Source organism: Durio zibethinus, chromosome 6, assembly GCF_047325235.1.
Source record: "Durio zibethinus cultivar Kanyao isolate XHJ-2024 chromosome 6, ASM4732523v1, whole genome shotgun sequence".
Lineage (NCBI taxonomy): Eukaryota > Viridiplantae > Streptophyta > Magnoliopsida > Malvales > Malvaceae > Durio > Durio zibethinus.
This window is the reverse complement of record NC_143167.1, coordinates 22702658-22726453: the sequence shown is the minus strand read 5'-3', so window position 1 is coordinate 22726453 and position 23796 is coordinate 22702658. Positions and strand designations below refer to the sequence as shown.

At 29.7% G+C, this 23796-nt stretch overlaps 3 protein-coding genes across 3 annotated transcripts; 2 read left to right on the top strand and 1 right to left on the bottom strand.

The window, feature by feature from the left end:
- The first annotated feature begins 9125 nt into the window (after nucleotides 1-9125).
- On the top strand, nucleotides 9126-11584 carry LOC149518497 (GDSL esterase/lipase At1g29670-like). Its single transcript, XM_089762308.1, has 5 exons — nucleotides 9126-9385; nucleotides 9609-9733; nucleotides 10487-10732; nucleotides 10822-11065; nucleotides 11171-11584. The coding sequence occupies exons 1-5, from the start codon at nucleotides 9130-9132 to the stop codon at nucleotides 11380-11382; spliced, it is 1083 nt and encodes a 360-aa protein (XP_089618434.1). The 5' UTR covers nucleotides 9126-9129; the 3' UTR covers nucleotides 11383-11584.
- Nucleotides 11585-14088: 2504 nt separating this feature from the next.
- LOC111284368 (GDSL esterase/lipase At5g45670-like) lies at nucleotides 14089-16081 on the top strand. The gene is made up of 5 exons (XM_022873052.2): nucleotides 14089-14544; nucleotides 14692-14816; nucleotides 15017-15259; nucleotides 15358-15598; nucleotides 15705-16081. Exons 1-5 carry the CDS (start codon nucleotides 14286-14288, stop codon nucleotides 16004-16006), a joined length of 1170 nt encoding a protein of 389 aa, XP_022728787.2. The 5' UTR covers nucleotides 14089-14285; the 3' UTR covers nucleotides 16007-16081.
- A 426-nt stretch (nucleotides 16082-16507) lies between these two features.
- On the bottom strand, nucleotides 16508-18204 carry LOC149518496 (uncharacterized). The gene is made up of 3 exons (XM_089762309.1): nucleotides 18040-18204; nucleotides 17753-17918; nucleotides 16508-17124 (listed from the first exon to the last, which is right to left on the bottom strand). Exons 2-3 carry the CDS (start codon nucleotides 17880-17882, stop codon nucleotides 16748-16750), a joined length of 507 nt encoding a protein of 168 aa, XP_089618435.1. The 5' UTR covers nucleotides 17883-17918; nucleotides 18040-18204; the 3' UTR covers nucleotides 16508-16747.
- Nucleotides 18205-23796: the final 5592 nt, after the last annotated feature.

Genomic DNA, 23796 nt, shown 5'->3' with positions numbered 1-23796 from the left:
CAAAAAGGTATCTAACTATTACAATAAGAGGGTCTAATGTAAAAATATTAAGAAGGGTGACCTAATACTTAAGAAGATTGAAGCCTTAAGAATTAATGGCCAAAGTGGCAAACTAGCTCCAACTTAGGAATGACCTTATGTGGTTGAAGAGATTGTCCATGACACTACTTATAAATTACAAGACATGAATGGCAATATCTTGCCAAGGGCATGGAAGGCTGACAATTTAAAAGTGTATTATTAATAGCTCAAACTAAGCCAAGCTCATACTTGTAATCCAAAAATCAATAAAGTAATAATGATTATGTTCACTTGATAATGATCATATTCACTACTAGTCCTAAAACAGTGTCTTCAACCTGATATTTTTTACCTAAAACTTAAAGTCAAAATATGATAATGTTTGTTTAAAACTTTGGTCTCAGGCCTCAACCAACCTAATGCAATCCCACCTAAAATTTAACTTTGGATTATTTTGAATCAAATCAAATATGGATTCTCAAGTTAATTTGAGATATTCTTGAACACTTAGGTGAATTTTAAGTTCACTTGAATCGAGCAAAAACTTAATTTTGGATTATTTTTAATCAAATCAACTATTAGCTAAGTAATTTTGAATCATCTAAGCTAAGTCCACAAAACTTAAGCCACAAGGTTATCCTATGAATAGTTAACTAAGCTTAAACTTGAAATTTAAATTAAACAAGCAAAGGGAAAACAAAACAAGACTAAAACTTGAAATAAACAATTCAATTTTCCATTAGTATCAATAGATCAGTACAAAAATTATCAATTGATAGAAGTTTTGTAAAGTGACTTAATCCAAGGTCATAATAAAAAACCTGACCTCATCTTTAAGTAAAAATTTACAAAAATTAACAAAAACAAGAAAAAAAAAGCTTTAAGCATTAGTAACCCCAATAGCAGTAGCAACATCAACTGGTCCTTTCTTATCCTTAGGGCCCAGCGTAGCCTTGAGCTTGGCATCTAGTGCTTCATCTTCTTTCTCTTATTTTCTTTCCTTCTCATTGGAATGGTATAGAAAGGGCCTCGATATGATGTTGTTTAGGTCAATATCAGAAAGGTTGAAGTTGAGGTTGGTAAATTTAAACTACACCTCATTTTTTGCTAACTCAAATGCATCGAGGACATTATCTCTAGAGAATTCCACTTAGAGCTTAAAGAATTTTGCAAAGGCTTTAAACTCTTCAATGACTTTTTTTTAGCTCTTTTTTCTCTTTTTCTCTAGCCTCGAGCTCGGACCTCAACTTTGAAATTTTAGCCTAAGCATTACCAAGTTTTGGCTCAGCCTATTCCCTGACGGACTCTGCTAAGGCTTTCTTGATATGCATGCTTTCTAGCTTGGTTATCAGCTAATCAATTTTTTTTCTTTGCTCGACCTTTTTTTTGTGGGAAGCATTGAGGCTAGACTTCACACTACTCAAAACATCTAAGCTTTTCTTGCATTCTTCAACCAAGACAGTCATATCTTTCTTAGCCTTAAACAGGTGAACCGTAGCTAAATAGGCATGGTGAAAAACTTGGTCGGTGTTGTCAATGAGCTTAACATGGAGTTTTTGGTAAACTACATAAGATGAACTTAGACTTAGCAAAATAAAAAGCAAAGAGTAAAGGGAAAGCTAAGCTAAAGTTAAATAATACATACTGTTTGGAGGGACCACGATCTTGTAGAACTTTATGGCTACATCAGGGTTTTTTAGTAGGTTGTCACTTGAAGTGTACTCTAAGCTAGTATAAACCTTCTCCGAACTAGGTCTTAAAACCTTGGACTTAAGATTTTCCAAGGTAGACGAAAAGGCTTCGATCTTCAATTTCTTTGTGGGAAGGAGAACTGTTAAAGAGAGCTCCCGATATATAGTTGTTTTATATTCTTTGGTGGTAAGAGAATGTTGAGTTAAAAAGCTCGGTTGCTTATATATTGTTGGATTGATGACTTTATTCCTTCTCAAAATGGGGCAACGAGTTGAATATTTTTACTTTAGACCTTCTTAGGTTTGGGCTCATGATGAAAAAGAGAGAAGTCAAAGTTTTTGTTGGTAGACATCTCTGTAAAACTGAGCTAAAAGTTAAAAAAAAAATTAGACAAAACAAAGATCCTATGAGGTTACTTCATACTTATCCTAGTATTTTGTCTCATTTATTACTTCAAGAGATATCAACTTATAGACATCAATGACGAGCTCCCTTTATAGATGTGCTCCATTATTTTATCCTGATTTAAACGGTCCAAAAAAAAAGTAGTAAACATATCTACAAAATTGCCAGGCTCATTTAGTACCTTTCAGGCCTTAACCTCAACCTTGATCTCATTATCTTTATTTTTTTTTTTTTGTTTTTACAGGCAGAGGAAAAGTAACTTTCAATTCTTGATTGAGCTCGGATAGTCGATGAATAGCTTTTCATTAAGTTGAGCTGTGACGTAAAATCACCTCTTATCACTAGGGTGCTTTTTAATATAAAAGAATTTCTTGAACAAATAAAGGTTGGAAAGAATATATAAATGTTGACAAAGGATAATAAAACCTACTATGTACTGTATAAAGTTATGGGTGAGCCAAGTGATTGGTAAATTATAAGAATTAAAAATTGAAACAAATAAATAAAAAAGTGAGAACTTAAAATCGTGCACAAATAAATCTCAATATACCAAAGTCGATGTCACTCCAATTTATCTATGATCTGATCTGAGGAGTTCGATATTAGTACACTATACCCTTCATAAAAAAAATGAAAGTTCATTCCCAGAGCACGGATATGATGAGTTGAACACATATTGGGGTAGTCCTCAGGATTGGCCTTGCCTTTTAGTTCTTTCATCATATCATTGGGGATCATACCTAGGTTGTAAAAGGTATATATAGGAATCCCGAGCAATTCATCTTGCTTCAAGAAACTCCATTCCTCGTCATCACCTTTTTCGATAAAAGTATTCCTTTCATCCTATTCTTCCTCAAAACCATTCCCATCATCAGAGCCTTTAGTGTCAGAAGACTCAAACTCCTGAGCAAGAGTAGGATTCTGAATTAGAGAATGGCAAAGAGCACCATGACCTCATAAGAAGAAGGGGGAAGAAGAGACTCTTTAAGAGAATAGGTGATGTCAACAAGGGTTGACCGAAGAAGAAGAAAAGAAATTATAGGAGCATTTGTTAGAAGGGGAACAAAAGAAGAAAAAGGTTGATGAGGTTGGACCCTAAAAAGAGGGAACAGCTGAAGATGAGAGAAGATCAGCTATAAAAGACATACCAACCTAAGAAATAAGGAAAATGGGGTGGATTTTCTAAATCAAAATCTATCTTAGCATAGTTTTTTCATGTTTAAAACCCATTTTTCTCTTATCTAAGCATTCTCATCAATCTGTCATTACCCTTCTTTGGACATAAGGTTAAGCTAATAGGCTATCTTGTGATAGTCCCGACCTTCAATGATTGGTTGGACTAGATCATCCACATCTTGCCTGAGTTGGCCCTTTTAGGCTCTACCGTGAAACTCTTAACTTCCCTAAAGCTAAAACTAGAAGACATGATAAAGAGAGAACGTACCAAAGAAAATAAAGAGAATGGATGAAAAGAAAAGAACAGTAAGGTCAAAAAAGATAGAAAGCTTTTGAGGTAAAAAAATTTAAGTTGAATAGAAAGTAAAAAATCAAAATCATGAAAAATGAAGGCCCCAATAGCCCTTTATATAGCCACACCTCATATAAGATAAACAATCCAGATTGTGCCATATGTCAGAGCATCATTGGAGGGTATCTTTCACCTTTCTTGCTCTAAATTTTATCATATAAACTATCTTTTTCCTCATTTAATGCAACCTCAACCATTTAACCTGATTAGATTGGCTAGACCAAACAAGTCTCTAGGTCAAACTGATCTAATGATTTGGTACTCAATTCATCACCAAAGTTTAAACAAAGATTCAAGTTCAAGCTTTTGAAAAAAACATTTAAGTCTCAAATCAACTAGATGAAATTTTTAACCCTTCCAAACCTCTCTTTCTAACCTCGAATCCTCCTAAAAAAAAAAACAAAATACCTCAACAACTTTCAAACCAGCCATATATTTAACCCAAAGCACACGCACAAGATCATAGTCACATCAGGTACATACATCATAGCACCTCAAGTCAAAGTAAACAATAAATAGTCACTTGATGCTGGCCTCCATACCGACCTCAACCATGGGAGATTGGATTCTTTGTGGCCCCCCTTTAAATTGGCCAACCTGTGCAAAATGAATTAACCACACCCAATCGTCTGATACTCGGACTGCTTAGTGAAGGGACAGAATGTTGGAAGTATTTAGTGGTCTAAAGTGCATGATAGTCTTTTTTCTCATTAGAGACTCCTAGTAGACAACTAAGGGCATTTTAAACATTTAAGCCAACCTAACATGTCAAGTTGGCCTAATATGTTCAGTGCCATATCAACTCGACCACATCATTATTATCCTCTATTGGTCCCGTCTCTCATCTATAAAAATAAATATCTAAGTATTATCATCCCAGGTTCCATCTTGTCTCAATCATTTATTCTTTTCTCCTTCCGACCTCTTTCATTCTGATCTCTGACTTGTGCATCGGAGTACAAACGCAATGAACACTCCCTGCCTTTGCACCTAACCGCTCTCTTCTCTTTCTTATCATTCTAGGAGTATCCTCACATCGGAGCTCGGCATCAACAAGATTCATGCCTAATTAGAATTTTCATTCTCTTACCTTTACTTTTTTAAAAAAAAATCTTTTTTATGTATTTTTCCATAATTTTTAATTAGAATTTGCTTTTTCTTTTTCTTTTAGGTTTTCAAAAAAATTTGAGACAAAATCCAAAGGTTAACCCAATATTTAGGAAGTTTTAAAAATATATATTAAACTTTTTATTCAAGTTTGAAAAAATAAAGCTTGTTTAAAATATGGATTGAATCTGAGGTCCATGGCTGGAGCTTAACTTGATTTAACTTTTTTATTATTATATAATATATATTATTATTTATATTTATATATTATATGTTACATAATTTATAATATATAGAAAGGATAAATGTGTAATATTAAATATTTAAAATATATTAAATTATTCATATTTTTAATTTTAATAAAAAAGATAAAATTACTAAAAATTAAATAAAAAATTATAATTTTATTTTTTATTTAAAAAATTATTTGGATGAACATGAAGAAGTCTAAATTGTATCATTTAATAATTTGGGAGGAACTTAGATAAAATTTGAGACTCTAATTTTTTAGATCGGAATGTTGATCCCACTCAATGACTTCTTTACTAGGAACAACATGTTGACAACAATCAATTTGGTTATACATAAAATTTATAAAAGGCAAGTAAGATTATGTGATGCCATAAAACCATCCATGAATTCGGTAAGGCCTGGTTCACCCATGAAAATTTAAACTACGTTTATTATATTAAAATATTAAACAATATTTTCGTATTAATATTTTAATATTGTAAAATATATTTTATAATTAAATTTAAATAAAATATATTTAATTTCATATAATAATATCTTTGTCAGAGATCCCAACTTCACAATTTATGTTGAAAACTATATGTTCTAATTGAGTTTGTCCCGCATATTTGGCAAGTAGCTTGACCTATAAACATTTCTATATAACGTTAACAATTGTTATGTTTAAATAATTTGATCTTTAATTTCTATATATATATATATATATATATATATTAAACATTAAAAAAACTTAATTGGCTTTAATAACAACCAAAAAAAACCTAATACCGTATACAAGTTTAGTTATTAATAAATAAATAAATCTGCTCTTACGAATCAATCCCACCCTTTTAACCTAGAGCGTATAGCTCTTGGGACGTTCGGCAAGCCAACTCTCCCACTGTGTCGCCATACCGAATTTGCCATATTTACTCTAGATTTAGCTTTACGTGAAACATTTTGGAAAACTGCTTTCTTCAATTCTATTGGTTAAAGAAAATATAAAAATAAATTTACAAATAATTACACCAATAAAAAAATTATGAATTAATATATATTAAATATAGTATATATAGAGTCATGTCTATCTTATTTTTTTTATTTAAAATTATTAGAGATTAAATTTTTGTTGTTAAAATGAATAATCTTTCTATCAAGACAAAATTTTTTTTAATAATGGGATTTGAACACTTTACCTCTTATAATTAGATTAATGAAAAATGATTCTAGCCTTGTAATTTTAACATTAAATTGGATTTTCTTGTATCGACCTACAACCATATTTTACCGTTCCTTTAGATATATTGAAATTAATTACTCAAAACCAAGTCAGTATTTCAAGGCTGGGCGCCCCAAGTCATAGCTCTTTCCCGGCCCTCTGAAACTATAAGGAGTACTTTCGTGTATAGGTTCATAAACAAATTATTTTTTAGAGAACTCATAAAGAAATTTTAAATTAAATTCTATGGTTTGGTTTGGGAACCCGTTGTCTACTATATAGGTCCAGCGTTAAAAAAGAAAAAATTGAGTCGGAGTTATGAATTAGTTCTTTTTCTTTTTTTTTTTCTAATTTCTATCGAAATCAAACTAATGGATCTAGCTCTCATTTGTTAATTATACTTCCTTTCAATTAATTTGCAATAATACTTTATTAATTATACTTCTTGCTTAATTATTTTATAATAATTAAACTTGATAATTTGTATATACATATTATGTCTCATATTGTATCTGATACATGTATATGTGTCATGTCTAGTATTGTATCTGACACATATAATGACATCAATAATTAAAATACCATTACGATATGAATTATAAAATATATTTAAATATTAATTATGAACATGATATATTTATTAAACATATTATACGTAATACGATACATTAACATGTGTATAATTAATACGTTTAAATACATCACAAATAACACAACATGACACAAATAAATACAATTAATACGAATATTTCATGTATTACATATGTTTAATCATATCAATAAGTGTAAGACATAAATAATGTCATATCAAAATTTGAGTTAACATAAATAAATACGACACATTTTTAAAAATATATATATATATATATAATTTTTTATGTTATTTTTTTATAATATTATCATATCATATTTAAAATGATCAAATACAACAATAATACTTTTAATCATCATTTAAATTTATTAGTTTCACAATTTATGATTACCTACGTTGATGATTGATATACTAAAAGGTAATGAACAAAAAAGTTCTTAGAGGAGGGGAGCTAACTCATAATAGAAAAATTGAAATGAACTCCACAAAATGCGTAGAGCATAAACCCAACATTACCGAACTAACCTTTTTGTAATAGATTTGAGTCAAATTAATTTCATATAGTTTACCATATGGTGTTTCAAATGTGAGAATGCATTAATAAAATTAAAGTAATTGTATAGAAAATACAATCTACATTCAACATGGTACAAAAGAGGTTCTAATTTGAAAATAGAAAATTGAGATTTGAATATTTAAACTTACTAAATGTTATTTATTAAAAATATGTAGTGAGATTGAAAATATTGGTGAAGGTGAGATTGACTATTGTAATAATGATATTTAAATTAATGATAAGATATATATTTAGATAAAAAAACAACTGTGACAATAAGATAAGTTATAGTGAAAAAAATAACTATTCAAGGAATTAGAATAAATTAATAAATAATTTAAAATAATAATAATAAATGTTATTTATTAATTTATTGTTTAATAAAAAATAAAAATAAAGTTTATTTATTATTTTATTATATAAAATAAATTTTATTTATTAATATTATTTAATAATAAAAAAACAAAATAAAGAAATAAGTTTATTGTTTAAGGGATATTTTGGGGTTTTAATTAAAAGTTGAGGGACAAAATTGGGAATAAAAAAATAAACTTGCGATCAACCACTAGACTAAAAAGATCCCATGGCTAATTACCATCTACTGCACCGCACCGGAGATCCATTTGGATCTTAATTGGTCGATCGACACTGAAAATGATGGTAACTAGATTCTTAATGAGGTCTGATTGGGTTGAATTGTATCCGATTGTAATTTAAAAATAATTGTATAAATTAATTGAGTTAAATTATCAAAAATTTTATCTAACACCTTTTAAACAAGACTAACTTCCCTCTCTCTTCTCCCTTGTATATTATTTTTTATATGTACATTTTTATCTCCATTTTATAAGTGTAGAATTTTCAATTCACACGTATAAATAAAAAAATAATTATAATGTGTTACCTCAATCTCATATTAGAATATTTTAAAAATTTATTATAATATATAAATTAAAATTAAAATTTATATTTGTGAGATGCTTTTTGTAATACAAAATTATGAGATTTTTTATCAAAACAAATAATATCTCATAAATTGAGTGTGAATTTTCATAAATTATAGTAAAGTAATCACCTGTAGAAATAAGTTAAGTGTTATATCATGATAATTAAGTGTTATATGATGTAAGTTACTTTTAGAATCTCAATATTTGATGTAATCTCTTTTTTTTTTTTTTGTGATTTTAAATATTTTGTAATCTCCGTCAAACTTTAACAAAAGAAATTTGTAATTTTTTAATTCTATATCAGAATATTACAAAGATTTATTATGATATATAAATTGAAACTTAAATTTTTACTTGTGATCTTTTTTTATAAGATAAAATTATGAAATTTTTACATGAAAACGGATAATATTTTGTAAGTTGAATCCAAATCTTCACATATAAATATATTAAAAAATATTAGAAAAAAGAGTGATGGAGTTGATCTTAGTTAAAAGGTAAATTAAGAGTTGAAGTTGGAAGCAGTGCATAGCCACCTAGCATTAAGGTCTCCCTCTTAATTTTATTTATAGTTACCAAATGGTAGACTGGATCTCCATAATCTCTTCCATACAAATCAAAGCTATAGGAGGAGCTGGACTTTGACTTACAAATTCTGTTTCCATAACTAACTCATGATTTTCCCGAATAAAATATCTGGCACATGTTCCTTACAACTCAATTTGTTTTTCTTTCACCCCTATATAAAGTCCTTTTTGGTCTGTATCCTCCAAGCCATCTCCCCTCCTCCTTCTCACCTTTTTCTTTTTAAAATTTTCTCCTATTTCTTCAATGGGGTTTGATAGGCTTCTTCAGTCATGGTGGCTGCTGTCTATATCATTATTGGTACCCTTAAACTTGCAAAACTGGGCTAATGCAGAATCCCAACTGCCCTGCTACTTTATTTTTGGGGACTCATTATCCGATAATGGGAACAATAATAACCTCGTAACGTTGGCCAAAGTGAACTATCCGCCATACGGGATTGACTTCCCGAAAGGACCAACGGGAAGGTTTAGCAATGGCCGAAATATGCAGGATATTATTGGTTTGCCTTCTCTTCCCATCTGCATTCAAACTCTTTTTATTTTCAAGCTTAATTAAATATTTTTCTCTTTGGAAAGATGAATGGACTAAGAAAGAATTATATATATATATATATATATATTCATCACACTGCATGCCTTTATTCTTTGTAAGGTGGATATGTAACATTGTCCACCAATATTCTTTGATTAATGTAATTTTTTTTTTTATATACATGATAAAAGTTGAACTTCTGGGTTTCAAAGATTCTATGCCTCCCTTTGTCAAAGCGAAAGGGATAAACATTCTCAAAGGTGTGAATTATGCCTCTGGTTCCGCAGGAATTCGTGATGAAAGTGGAAGGCAACTGGTAAATTTCATAAGCAATATTCATCATTGCCATAATGTTTATCTATTCTTTTCATTGACTTTGAGAAAAAACAAACCTTAGTAGCACTATGGGTTCCTTGTTGAGCTAACGTGTCAGCTATAGGCAGATCCATGCACCCTCAAAAATTGGAAAATAAAAAAAATTAAAGGAAAATTTTTCCATGATTACTGTTAAATTTTTTTACAGACATCTTTTTTTTTTATAAAATTAATATCGTCATAGTTTTATATATATTATAAGTAGATATTTTCAAAAAAAAAAAAAAAACTTGAATCTGCTGGTGACATCAGCCCAGATATTTGCCTCCTTGTGAGGATGGGTGACTTTGAAATCTTCAAACCTCCCAGCAGCATCCTGCACTCCATAACAATGGGAGAAAGAAAACGGTTACTATTGTTTTTCCAACAAATAAGGGACTTAACAGCTGATGCATCAACTTCAAGTTCCATTTTCTGATAGCCTAATTGAACTGCTAGATTTCGCTTAAAGAATAAATTTGCCAATTGCATATCTCAATAATTTATTTAGACCGTATCGAGCCTCCTGACTCAAAATAGGCCGATTGATAGAAAATTATAAGATTCTTTGAAAAATTCTCTTCATTTTTGGCCATAAATTAAATTAGTTTATCTTTTCGATAATTTGGCTTCACGTTGCTTCATATATATTCACACAAGAATTACAATATCCATGATATTTAAAATATTATTATATTCCTCTGATCATTTGCAGGGTGCTCGAATATCCCTGAACGAGCAGATAAAAAATCACGGAATTATAATCAAAAGAATCACTAGGATATTAGGGAATGATTCATCAACAAAGAAGCTTCTAAGTCGATGCATTTATTCGGTTCAAATCGGCAGCAATGACTACATTAACAATTATTTCAAGCCAGAGTTCTACAACACCAGCCGCCAATACACTCCTGAGCAATTTGCTGCGGTGCTCGTTCAACAATACTCACAGCAAATAAAGGTTAGTATTTATTTTCTACCATATAAAACCATTAATCATTCCCTTAAGAAAAGAAAATAAGAGTTTTGTTAACTGATGTTTACTACCAGATTTTGTACGACAATGGAGGAAGGAAGTTTGGCTTGTATGGACTGGGGCTGCTTGGTTGCACTCCGAATGCAATTGCAACGTACGGAACCAATGGCTCTCTCTGCGTAGACAAGTTAAACAATGCTGCCACCCTTTTCAATGACAGACTTTTGCCACTTGTTAAGGAACTTAATACGAATCTAACCGATGCTAAATTTAGCTATCTAAATCCTGCTCCAGATCCAGTTGTTCTTACAAAATTTGGTAAATAACTTGATAATATTATTATATATGTTGCTTTTCTTTTTTATTGAATGATCAAGAAACTTAAAGGGCTCTTCCTTAATTATTTTTTCTCATGTTTCACAGTGACGAATGGTTCATGCTGCACAGCTGGGGGCGGTGGCGGAGAGCTCTGTATTCCTCATTCAAAGCCATGTAATGATCGAAACCGATTTGTGTTTTGGGACGGAGTCCATCCTACTGATGCTTTTAATGAGGCCTTAGCCAAAAGTGCTTACGGGACTAATTCCTCCACCCAAGCTTACCCATTTAACATTCAGAAATTGGCAGAGCACTAAGCCTATATCAAATCATGGTCTATAAGATCATGTTCTTAATGAGATTTAGAAGATGGGAAAAATAAACACACGCACACAACTAGTGCATGTACCTTTTACTTTGTTTTATCCAAAATTTAAAAAAAAAATAAAACAAAAACAAAAACGAATGTTAAAAGATACAAAGGAAGTCTCTAATAATGAAAAAAGATGTTTTCTTGTGTATCATGACCAGTTGATAGCCTACCCACTGAGCAAAGTTGTCCTAACGTCGTGTTAACTCAAATAATTGATGGCCCAGTCGCAAAGCTATTATCTGCTTGGCTGCCCCAGCAATAATTTAGGAGTAAAATTTAAGAGTAAAAATTTAAATACAAAGGGTACATATATATATATATATATATATGATTTAAAATTTTAACAATTATATATATTTAATAAAATTAAAAATATATATTTATTTTTATATTAATATAAATTATAATATATAATATAAATATATAAAATTTAATATTTATATAAAAAAATATATGAATTGTCAAATCCCATCGGCCTTCACTTGACGTTGACACCTTCTCATTCTACACCTATCAATGATCCGTACGTCTCATATCGTATCACTCTTGCCCTATTTGCCCAAGGTTGGGCATAATCCATTCTGAAAGCTTTATGTGGTTGCAAGTTATTGAAGTTCTTCTAACGCTAAAATTTCGATAAAGTTTTTGGGTTTAGGACGTAGTTTTACATGATGAAAAAGAATTATTTTTTATCAAAAGTAAAAATGAATTAAATATTTAACAAATTAGTTATAAATAAATTATTTATTTATTAAATTTAATAAATAATTAAGAATAATTTTTAAATTTTATTAATTAAATAAATAAATTACAAATATACAATAACGTAATAAAAAAATTTTAATGGATTAATATTATTTGTATAATAATTTATATTAACACAATGAATCTAATAAAAAAAACCCACATTTATTTAAGTTGATTTAGGATTTATTTGGATAAATAGTAAGATTATTTTCAATGAGATTAAAAATAACGGTAATAATAAATTTAATTATTATAATAATAAAATTAAAATTTATAATAAAATATGTATTTAAATGTAAACGTAATGATGACATTAAAGTAAATTATAATGAAAAAAAATTATCATTAAAAATATTAGATTAAAATTTATATATAATAAAAATTTTAAATTATTTGATATTTATAAAATTAATAAATGATTAAAAATTATTTTTATGTCAAATAATATATTTTTTAAAAATTGATAATAATATATTTATATAAATTAAAACTTAATAAAATAATATTAAACAGGTAAAATATAAAAATTAATTACTTTAAATATAAATAAAAAAACGATGGTATTATAGTAAATAGTCCAGTTCAGTCGCTCAGTAGACTATTTTTTACCGGTAGAGAATTATTGCTCGATTGCAGTGGAGGATCTTAATCACACTGCACTGATGGACATCCAAACGGAGTACAATGGTACGATTACACCAAAAAGACAAAAATTTTCCTCGCACCGATGCTGCACGTGAATTTAAATGGAGCCTTGGTCTCTATCATTCAATAGTGAAAATGGGCAATAAGTGGGTTTCTCGATGAGCGGGTGTTTAGGGGCACTGGGATATAAATGATATATTAATATTTATAATATATTTAAATTTAATTTAAATAAAATTTAAATTTATTTGTTCATTGTTGAATTAAATTAAAATTTAAATAATTTAATTTATCAAACGAATTAAATTCAAATATTATAATACATATTTTAAGTAATTTATAAATTTAATTAAATTTTTATATTTTAATTATTTTAATTAAAATTATTATTTTATCATATTATATATATATTAATTCAAGTTTGAGTTAAAACACAGATAATCGAGTTTAAAGTCAAGTATAGGAATCAAGCTTTTTTCTTATTTGATAAATGAGTATAATCAAGTAAATCAATTTTTATCTCAAGTATAATTCAAACTTAAAAATTAAAATTTGATCGAGCTTGAATCGAATTTCGAGTAACAAATTTTGAGTCGAGTTTTTCATTGTATCGATTGCACCTCTATATATGACTACCTATAGTATTACTCTTGATCTTTTATTAGATATAATAATTCGTATATTTATGTCATGTAAAATATTAATAATTCATGTATTCATATAATATTTTACATGAAAATTATATATCACAATTCATATCAACATAAAAATATGAAATATATTTTTTTAGTTTTATTAAATTTATTATGATTTTTATTAAATTTTTAAATCGTGTTACTTCATGTCTTTTATTCATATTATTTTTGTATTGTATTATATTTTAAATTATTAGATCTACCTTTTAGATATAGTATTTTAGTCCTACTTCAGTGCAGGGTTTTATGTTTTTATATTTATTTTTTTAGCAAAACTTAAAAAATTAAAATACATGGAACTCTTTAATATTAATTGAAAACGAATTCTATTGTATTTATTAATTTTGTTAACAGGAATGATAATTAGGGTAAATTTTCGAGATATGAAAAAAAAATTTTAATTTTTATATTTTTTAATCTTTGGAGATATCTATAAAGACCTTGGTTTAACATAATCCGCCGTTGATTGATAGTATATATATCTAATACTAATATTTTAATAGTACAATGTACAGATTATTTTTGCTTATTTAAAAGGTTAAAAAACCATTTCTTTTTAAGTATGAAGGCTGGAAAAAAGCTAGTACGTCTATAGTTTAACACATTTCCTTCTGGCTAAAGCTTATGTACGTTGTTTCTGCCCTGTTCCTTGCCTCAACTAACTTTCTTCCTTGTTCCTACCTTTCATCTCTCTCACCTCTTTATATTTCCTTTATCTTCTGCTTCATTGTTGATCTATCTTTCAAGTTTCGTCTCCTCAATGGCTAATTTGGCATCTAAGTGTCAGCCATGGTTGCTTCTGCTCGTTTCCTTCTTGTTAGTCTCAAATATTCAGAACTGTTCCGATGCAGAACCTCAGGTGCCCTGCTACTTCATCTTCGGGGACTCATTGTCGGATGACGGAAACAACAACAACCTTGCGACGACAGCCAAAGTAAATTATTCGCCTTACGGGATCGATTTTCCTAAAGGACCCACCGGAAGGTTTACTAATGGCCGAACCATGCAGGATATCATTGGTATGCCTTTTCTTCCCTCTGTATGCAAAATATACAGCAATTATTTGGTATCGCATTACTATTTACTATCTATATATTAATATGTATAATGACAGTTCAACTACTGGATACTATTTACTATCTATATATTAATATGTATAATGACAGTTCAACTACTGGATTTACAAGAATTTATTCCTCCTTTTGCCACTTCAAGAGGCAAAGAGATTCTCAAAGGTGTGAATTATGCATCTGGTTCGGCAGGAATTCTCAATGAAACCGGAGAACAACTGGTAATTATCCTGCATCGCAGCATTTATATTTCACACTTCACAACAAATAACAATAAAATTGCACCTGTTCATGTTGCAACAGTATGTTTATCACTATATTATAAAAGCAAAAATGAAAAAACAAAAAGTCGGCAGCTAAATGGAGTATTATTTCAACTTTTAAAAATTGAAAATTCTTTTCCTATATTTATACTGGGCAGGGTGATAGAATAAGCATGAACATGCAGTTAAGCAACCACCAAATTATAATCTCAACAATTGCTGAGATACTGGGAAAATGTTCAGCTTCAAAGCTTCTAAGCAAATGCATATATGCGGTTCAAATCGGCAGCAATGACTACATTAACAACTATTTCATGCCAGAGTTCTACAACACCAGCCGCCTATACACTCCAGAGCAATATGCTGCATATCTCATTGAACAATATGCAAAGCAAATAAAGGTTGAAATAATAGGGAAAAAATGGGCTTAGATTGTGATATTGAGAAAAGAAATCCCAGGCTTGACAGTGTTTTTTTTTTTTTTTTTTCTTATCACCAGAATCTATACAATAATGGAGCAAGGATGCTTGCCCTGTTCGGAATTGGTTCGATAGGTTGTACTCCAAATGCAATAGCTGTGTACGGAACAAATGGCTCGGCTTGCGTAGAAAAATTGAACAATGCTGCTCAACTTTTCAATGAGAGGCTTATATCACTTGTTGATGAACTCAATAGCAATCTAACCAATGCTAAATTTACCTATTTAAATCCTTCTGGAACTAGCTTTGCAAACTCACTCGGTAATGTTACTGCTTTTCTTTAAAAAGATAATATTGGAACTTCATTAATATATAGAATGAAAAACTTAAAAAGGTTTATTCCTTTATTTCTTTTTCGTGTTTCCAGGTTTTACAGTGACAAATGCTAGCTGCTGCGAAATAGCGAGTGATGGAGAGCTTTGCGTCCCTGATTCAGATCCTTGTGCTGACCGAAGTCAGTACGTGTTTTGGGACGCTGTCCATACTACGGAAGCATGGAATTTGGTCATCGCAACAGAGGCTTACAGTACTCAATCTAGTACCGAAGCTTATCCCCTTAATATTCAGAATATGGCACAGCTGCAGAGCAACAACGAAGGAGATACAATTTGTCAATGGAGTGTCCTGCGAGAAAATTCTCGTAAGACAACGAAATCTGATTCAGTCTAATCTGTTAGCTTGAATCATTGTAACATGTCTAATCCCAGTCCCCCGCCTTAAAAATAAAGAACCATGTTTCAATAATTGCTTCATTTTATCTGAATGAATCTGAAAGTCAAGGATAAACAAAGTTTACAAGATGTGCATGAGAATGAGAAATGATAGAGTGGAGAGCCCATCTGAAACTGTGGCGCATTCTGAATATAGGAGGGCAGATTTCCTGGTGAAGCAACACGGAAATCTCCCGAGTGGTCCTGCAGTAATTGTAAAAACAAAATAATAAAAAAAAAATTCATGACCAGAAGCTTCTCTCAGCATAGAAGGGAAGTTGCAACTTTTCCCAACCTTGAATAATTTATCGTCTAAAGCGACAAGGAATAACACTGTTATGAGTTCATTTTTCACCTAGTTCTTGAGAGGAAAGGTAGAGAACTTCTTATATAGATAATGAGAATTAAAAGCCAATTCCCCAACTTGAGCTAACCATTAAATCCAAATACAAACCATACATGCCGTTAATTCACTGATTTTATAAAATGCCCTGTCAGATAATTAAGCATCTTTAAGTAAAACAAATATGGAACCTGCTTTTCTCAAAACTACCACATAGATGTTACAACCAAGTATCTAGCACAAGAGTGTTCTATATGGTAAGTTTTCTACAACCCATACATGATGAGAAAGCTCATGTATACGACTAGTCTTCTAAATCACATACAGGATGAGAAAGCTCGTTGCTACCCTCACAGATCAAGTATCAAAACCAGAATAGATGCCACTGTCCCGGAGCAACCTCTTCTCTTCTTCAACATAATTCTTCCCCCTACTAGCCTGACCAAGTTCTCTTTTCCGCTTCTCCTTCTGTGAAAAAGAAACATTCTGTTTCTCTTTCCGTGTTTGTACATTAGCCAGCTCCTCAGCATCCAATATTGCAGCTCTTGTTTTCTGTCTGTCTTCAAAAGATTCTTTAACCTCCCTGGCTTCACGACTTTCTTTGCCAGTTGACCACGACCAGTCTGGCTTCTCTTTTGGAGGAGGCACATTTAGGACAGATAACCCTCCCTTATAGCCATGTTGCTTCAATGCTTCAAAATCCAAAGCAGCACTCTTTTTTTTACCAGACTTTGCTGCACATATGTATTTAAAGAAGGTAAACCAGGTATGGCTTTTCTTTGGTCAGAAATACAAAGAAATATATTTCAAGAGAAAGAACACTAAGGAATATTCTGCAATCAATAATCATATTTCAGTTGATATGACTCAAACCTCACCAGTACACTGTTCATGCCAATTTTAGAGAAAAAAAAGCTTATAATGCTCAGACTCAGGTGTTATTGCCGGGTGTGGATATGTATTGAAGCATTCAGTGAGATTTTTGTTTAGTAGGCACAAGAGAGAACGTCAAGTAAACAAGCAGTATTTCCTTCTCTTATGATAAAATCAATATGGCTAGAGGCATCCTATTGTACCTTTGTTGCACAAACTTTTAATGGAAACGGCAGCAGTACCCTCTAGCAAGCAAAATTCATGATTCTGCTATTTCCAACAACCACGCTTTCTATTCTGGCAAAAAGTACATGCATACATACATACATACATTATCATAATAAATATAAGCATTCTTCAACTTCATGATGCCACTACTAATAAACACAATCATTCTTCTTTTTAATCCTGATTTCAGTATCTACAAGTGAAGGCAGATATCCATTCCATTCAATTCAATAACGTTTTCGATAGAATAAAAAGTACTACCTTGGAATGATTTCTTAGACTTGGTGTTGGGAGGTCCATCTTCAGCTTCAGCTTCGGAGTCCGAATTTGAACATGAAGATTCATCAGAAGATGATGCCTCGTCATCATTCCATGGCATTGCCCTCTTCATCGCATCAAACTTTCAGAATCCAAAAAAGAAAATTGCCTAAATTGGGACGTAATTATTGAGATTAAGAATTCATAACTAATACCAACAAAAAATATAATGAAAAAAATCCATATTAAAAAATTAAAGGAAAAGAAAGAAGACAGAGAATTAGCAAAACCTGATTATTATGATTGGGGGGACTGTCGACTGTTTAGGGTTTTGAGGGGCAGAGGGATAATACAAGTTTGAGATTATTTAATCGTTTTCCGCTCTAGGTAAAGCGCCTTCACGTGGAAAACGACGCCGGTTGGAACATAACACATTCATTCCGAAATATGAGTCTCGCGCGCAAGAGCATTACTAACAACATTTTTCACAACTAGATATTGTACAGCATGATGACGCAGTTGAAAATGAAAAAAAGAAAATTATGTTTTGTATAAAAGAAAAAAAAGAAGTTATTTGATGTGTGAGAAGTTTACCAAGTCTTTTTAAAACTAAAAGATATAAATATTTTTAATTATACTTTATTATTGTAACTATAATTTTATTTTAAGTAAATTTATCAATTAAATCGACGCTTGATTAATTAGTGATACCAGCAGGATCAATCATCTTAGTATTAGTATAAATTATAGATACAATATTTTGACATACCCACCATAAAAATGTTCACTTATAATGGTATCTGCTAATAGATACTAATATTTTGACACCAACGACGACAACCATTATGTGGGTAAACCAAAAAAATAAATAAATAATGAAATAAAAATAGATAAAAAATAAAAAATATATATGTGAGAAAAAATATGTTTAAAAGAAAGTAGTTGCCTTAGTACAAGTGTGTTAAAATTTTCCAAGTAAAATTAATTAAGAAATATTTAAATTTTATGTTAAAGAAAATTTGTATCTTTTATTATATTTTAGTATAATCTAATTTGAATTTGCATCGATTCATAAACTCGTAAGAAAGTTATTTATAAGTTGAATGGTCATTTAAATTATTATTTTATTAATAAAAATATTTTTATTAAAATAAAATTTTAAAATATTTTAATATTTTAATATTATTTTAATTAATGAAAAAGGTTTCATTGAGCATAAATATATGGAATGGGCAAAGTCTTGGACAAAACCTTTAAAATATAAATGGGTTCAGTTCGAATCATAAACACATTTATTAAATAGATAGTTATTTTTAATATATGTAAAACAAAAAGATAAAATCATAAATATCCTTATTTACATATTTTATTATTATTTTATTTTAATCTTTATGCAAATTTTTTAATTAAGTTTGTGTTACTTAACTTGTAAGACCAACTAACTATTTGTTTGAAATTTCATCCACCATTTCGCATATGGTTATGATATCAATGGTTAGGATTAGAATAGTTCTAATTATAGTTATTAGATAAAAAATCTCAATTAACTAAATATCTAAATAAGCAAAATCAAATAATCAATCAAATGTAGATAAGAGTTTAAGTAAAATATGATGATTTTTTCTCTCTCTACATTGAAAGCATCTCTCTCTAAGTTAGAATTCTCTCTGAGTTTTTTTTCGATCTTCGTTGCTAGGGTATTAGGTGCTTCTACCTAACCGTTTGGAGTCTTTTACTATTTTCGTGTTGTTTTCGAGTCAATTTTCTTAGATTTTGTTTTCTTGATTTCTTGTTTCGTTGTTTTCTTGAGCTGATAGCAATGGATCATAAATGAATGACTAGGGTCTCTTATTAGGATTTGCATGTTTCGTTGTTTGGTAATTTTAGTAGAGTTTAGGGAAAAATGGATATGGTAATCACTCGACTAATGTACCTCAGGCCATAATCCAAAACCTAATTATCATTTAAAGTCAAGTTTAAGCTTGTATGGAGGAAATGGAGGAATTGAAAATCATGCTGGAAGCAGAAAAGGATGAAATCAAGAACGCTACAAGATTCACATTGTTAGGAAAGATCATAGCAGATAAAGCATTGAATCATAAAGGCGTGATAAGTGTATTGAAGAGTGTTTGATCAAGAAAAGAGGTAGTAGAGATAAAAGAAACTATGATGAACTTGTATGTAGTGAATTTACGTTAAAAAAGAAGATATTGCAAGCCATGGAAGAGGGGCCATGGACGGTTATCAGGCATTGTCTTTGTCATAATTTTCAAGTCCAAAAAATTGCTCATTAGACACAAAAATCATAGAGTCACCATCAATCTTTTTTTTACCTAAGTGTGATTGGTTACCAATATAAATGTATTTTTTTCAAGATTATCTTAAGTATAAACTAAGTGTCTCTAAAAAGAATATGTTTTGATTTACATCAACAAAACTAAGCTCGAGAGTTAATTACATATAGAGAATGTATTAGCACCCCATTTTGTCCAAAATTGGTATCAAATTAATCACATGTTATCTTGTTTAAGCCTTAATCAAATATGATTTTTTATTATGCAAATAAATCAATTTTAATCCTCTTATTTATTTACACAACATTGCTATATAAAAATTTTATAAAAAATATTGTAGAAAATATCAAATAATCATGCAAACAATATATAATAAATCATATATAAAAATACCATGCAATAAAAACATCATGCAATAATATAAAATATCATGCAACATGCCAATAATAAGCCATGCAAATTAATAAATCATGAAAGAAAATTAAATTGATACAAAATAAAAAATAAAAAATAACACGCAAAAAAATCAACTAAAAGCATGCAAATAAAATCATACAAATAAAATTATAAAAATCTTACTAAAGGTTTTTTTCTTTTTTCTTTTCCTCATCATAATTAACTCAATCTCAATTAAATAAAATAAAATAAAAAAACAAAAACAAAAAATATAAGAAAATCAAATCAAATCAAATCAAAATTGAAAAAAAAAAAAAAACCTATAACCAGGTAGAGTCTGGAGTGGGTCAACACGCAACTCTTGATGGGTCAACACACAAATCTTATAGGTTTTAAAACGATGTTGTTTTTTGTTCTAATAAAAGACAAAAATCTTAGATTTTTTTTAAAATAGCTCCCCCCATCTCTTTCTAGGTTTCTCTCATTTGCCTTTTCTCCAAAACTCCACCAGGAAATTCCACTGTCCAACCAAAAAAAAACCAAAAACCAACACTAAAAAACTCAAATGCTGTTAGAAAATTCAACCAAAACCCATAACCCAGAAAATCTTAAAATCCGACAGTCATGAAAATCTTTTAACCACCATAAATCCATTAAAAAATTTTAAAAAAATCTAAATTTTTTTTGAAAAAACCAATAAATCAAAACAAACCCAAAAACTAGAATTCCAAATAGAAACCCAGCCAAAAATTCCAAAAATTCAAATAAATTCCCCAAAGCCTAAAAATTCAAAATAATCCCAAAATTTCACAAAAAACTAAAAACTCAAATCCATAAACTCAAAATCAAACTGGAAATCAAAATTAACCCTAAAATCCTAAAATTGCAAAAAGATCATAGAATCAAAAACCAAAGAAACTTGAAACTTTCTTAAATCCCAAAACAAAATACTAGAACCTTTTAAGACCAAAAACTTTAAATTTAAATACCTAAACCCCAAAAATTTAGCCTTAGTTGATTGTTTGAGATTACTAATTACTTGCTACTTATTATTTGCCTTATATTCACATATCTGGGGTTCTTTTTATAGGGGTTCAATCCCTTTTGGTTTGGAAAGTTTTAAATACAAACAAATCTAGGAGAATTTTCTAAGATCCACTTGTTTATGATCTTTCTTTTTCAGTTGATTAAAGTTTAAGTTCTTAGATTTTCATGACTGAATCTATCAAACCTTTCTTTTCACAAAATCACCACATTTTCTGTTTGCTGACCATTTTTTTAGCAAAAAAAAAAATCATAAATAATAAAAAATAAAATTAAAAATAAAACCTAAAACCAAAAACCAAAAACTATAACATAAAAATACATAAAAAGCATTTTTGGGCTTTTAATTTTAGGCTTTAAATTCAACTTTGGGTTTTTGATATTTTTGGACTTATAATTCAATTTGACCATTAAGGCCCAATTTTAATTTTGTAATCCATCTTTATGGTAAAATTCAAAGCATATTTATTATATGAAAAAGTTCTTAGACAAAATAAGATGTCTACAATATCAATCTATAAAAATGGAAAGTGGAGAAAATAATGGAAGAACCGTGTTTTTCTAAAGTCGTGTATTAGATTCAAATCCATAACCTGCCATTACAAATGCAAACCAAAGGAAATACAAAAAGATTATAAGTGTATTAAGAAGGTGATTGACATAAAAGAGCTTTTTTTATAGGAGATAAGGGTTAGGAAGTGTTTCTTAAGAGTCAAGGTTAAGATTTATGTAGAGAAACCTATGAAGCCAAGGTTTTAAGTAAGGTTAAAATATGAGAGATTATCTTACTTTTGTTTTAGGTGCGAGAAGCTGGGGCATACAAAAAGGATATGTGAAGAGCATAATGCAAGTGATGGAAACAATGGAGGGTGAGAAAGGTATGGATCATGGATGAAGGCATCACCTATAAGAAAAGGAATGAAAGCAAAGGCAAAATTTGGATATGATACGAAAAATGAAAGACATATTGAAAAAGATGGGAAAATGATGATGCATGGGGAAAAATGAAACACGAGGCACATGATAGAGGAAATGGATGGAGAAATGGATGAAAAAAATGAAAGACGGTTAGAAACTTAGCTACAAAATGACAAGTCAGCATATAATCAACAAATAAAAGATTATGAGAGAGGTTAAAGGGCTAATTAAGAAATAAGGTGAAAAAAGAAGAAACAGAGAAATAAAAGTGATCAAAGCCAAAGAGATCAGAGTAGTCATCTAATTTCAATCTTCGAATATTTTTAAGTAAAAGTATGAATCAATGGCTAAGTGGAGATGTAGACTATAGAGCTAGAGATTCACATAAAGGATGAAAGCATAAAGAGTAAAAATGGAAAATAGACTAGATATGTTGGAAAGAAAAATTGCAGTGATAGATGAAGAACTAAAGAGGTTAGAAAAGAATGAAATTGGTTAGAATATGGAATATAGGTTAGTAAAGGTTGAAAAAATGATAAGGGGGAGCATAAGAAGTGATAGAAGATAGAGAAAATATTTGAGTGTATAGTAAAATTTTTACTTGAAAAAGAAAGAGATAAGAATAAGAAAGAGGGAAAAATGAAAGGATTGAATGATCAGATTGAATAAATAAGATTAACAAAAAAATTTTAAAGTCTTAAAATTAAGATGATGATGAATGGTGTGGTGGGAAAAGAATATAGATACTAAAGAAAAGATAGATAAAAAATCTAAAAGGTGGAGATTAACCTATAATAGGTTCATAAAGGAAAAGTCATATTAGAACAATGAAGAACAAACTAGAAGTGTGTGGGGTGGCATGAGAGAAAGGATAGGGGAAAATAAAGTGTTAAAAAGAAGGTTAAAGAATAAAAAGGAAATGAAGCTGAAGGGATATTTGGAAAAAAACAGGTTAGTGGAGGTGGTTATGGGATAAGCATTATGAAAGAATGTTAAAAGAAAAAAAAAACTATAGGGTTAGGTAGCTGTCCTATTATAACCATTAAGAAACCATGATTCTAATATCTTAGATTTATCAAGGGATAGGATCACCTTCAACAATTCAAGCTCTCTATGAGCTAAAGAATAAGCATGATCCAAATTTTTTTTTTTAATAGAAACCAATAATAAAGAAGAGAAGTTAGAAAAGTTAGAAAAGTTAATAAGGAAACTAAAGTTTGATATTAGGTGAAAGTAAAAGGGTTGAGTGGTGAATTGACGTTGTGGTGGAATGAGTATGTATAAGTGAATATTCATAGAAGTTGCAAGAATTTGATAAATTTAAAAGTAGAGATGAGGCCAGTGGGACTTGCTTGTCGAATATTTTAGGTGTATGGACCAACAGACTTAAAGGAA

Bases quoted from the DNA above. Each gene is read 5' to 3' on its own strand.
- LOC149518497 (XM_089762308.1), top strand. From the start codon at position 9,130: ATGGGGTTTGATAGGCTTCTTCAGTCATGGTGGCTGCTGTCTATATCA. The intron at 9,386-9,608 runs GTTTGCCTTCTC...ACATGATAAAAG, and splicing joins AAATATGCAGGATATTATTG to TTGAACTTCTGGGTTTCAAA. The intron at 9,734-10,486 runs GTAAATTTCATA...GATCATTTGCAG, and splicing joins ATGAAAGTGGAAGGCAACTG to GGTGCTCGAATATCCCTGAA.
- LOC111284368 (XM_022873052.2), top strand. From the start codon at position 14,286: ATGGCTAATTTGGCATCTAAGTGTCAGCCATGGTTGCTTCTGCTCGTT. The intron at 14,545-14,691 runs GTATGCCTTTTC...GTATAATGACAG, and splicing joins AACCATGCAGGATATCATTG to TTCAACTACTGGATTTACAA. The intron at 14,817-15,016 runs GTAATTATCCTG...TATACTGGGCAG, and splicing joins ATGAAACCGGAGAACAACTG to GGTGATAGAATAAGCATGAA.
- LOC149518496 (XM_089762309.1), bottom strand. From the start codon at position 17,882: ATGAAGAGGGCAATGCCATGGAATGATGACGAGGCATCATCTTCTGAT. The intron at 17,125-17,752 runs GTAGTACTTTTT...ACATATGTGCAG, and splicing joins GTCTAAGAAATCATTCCAAG to CAAAGTCTGGTAAAAAAAAG.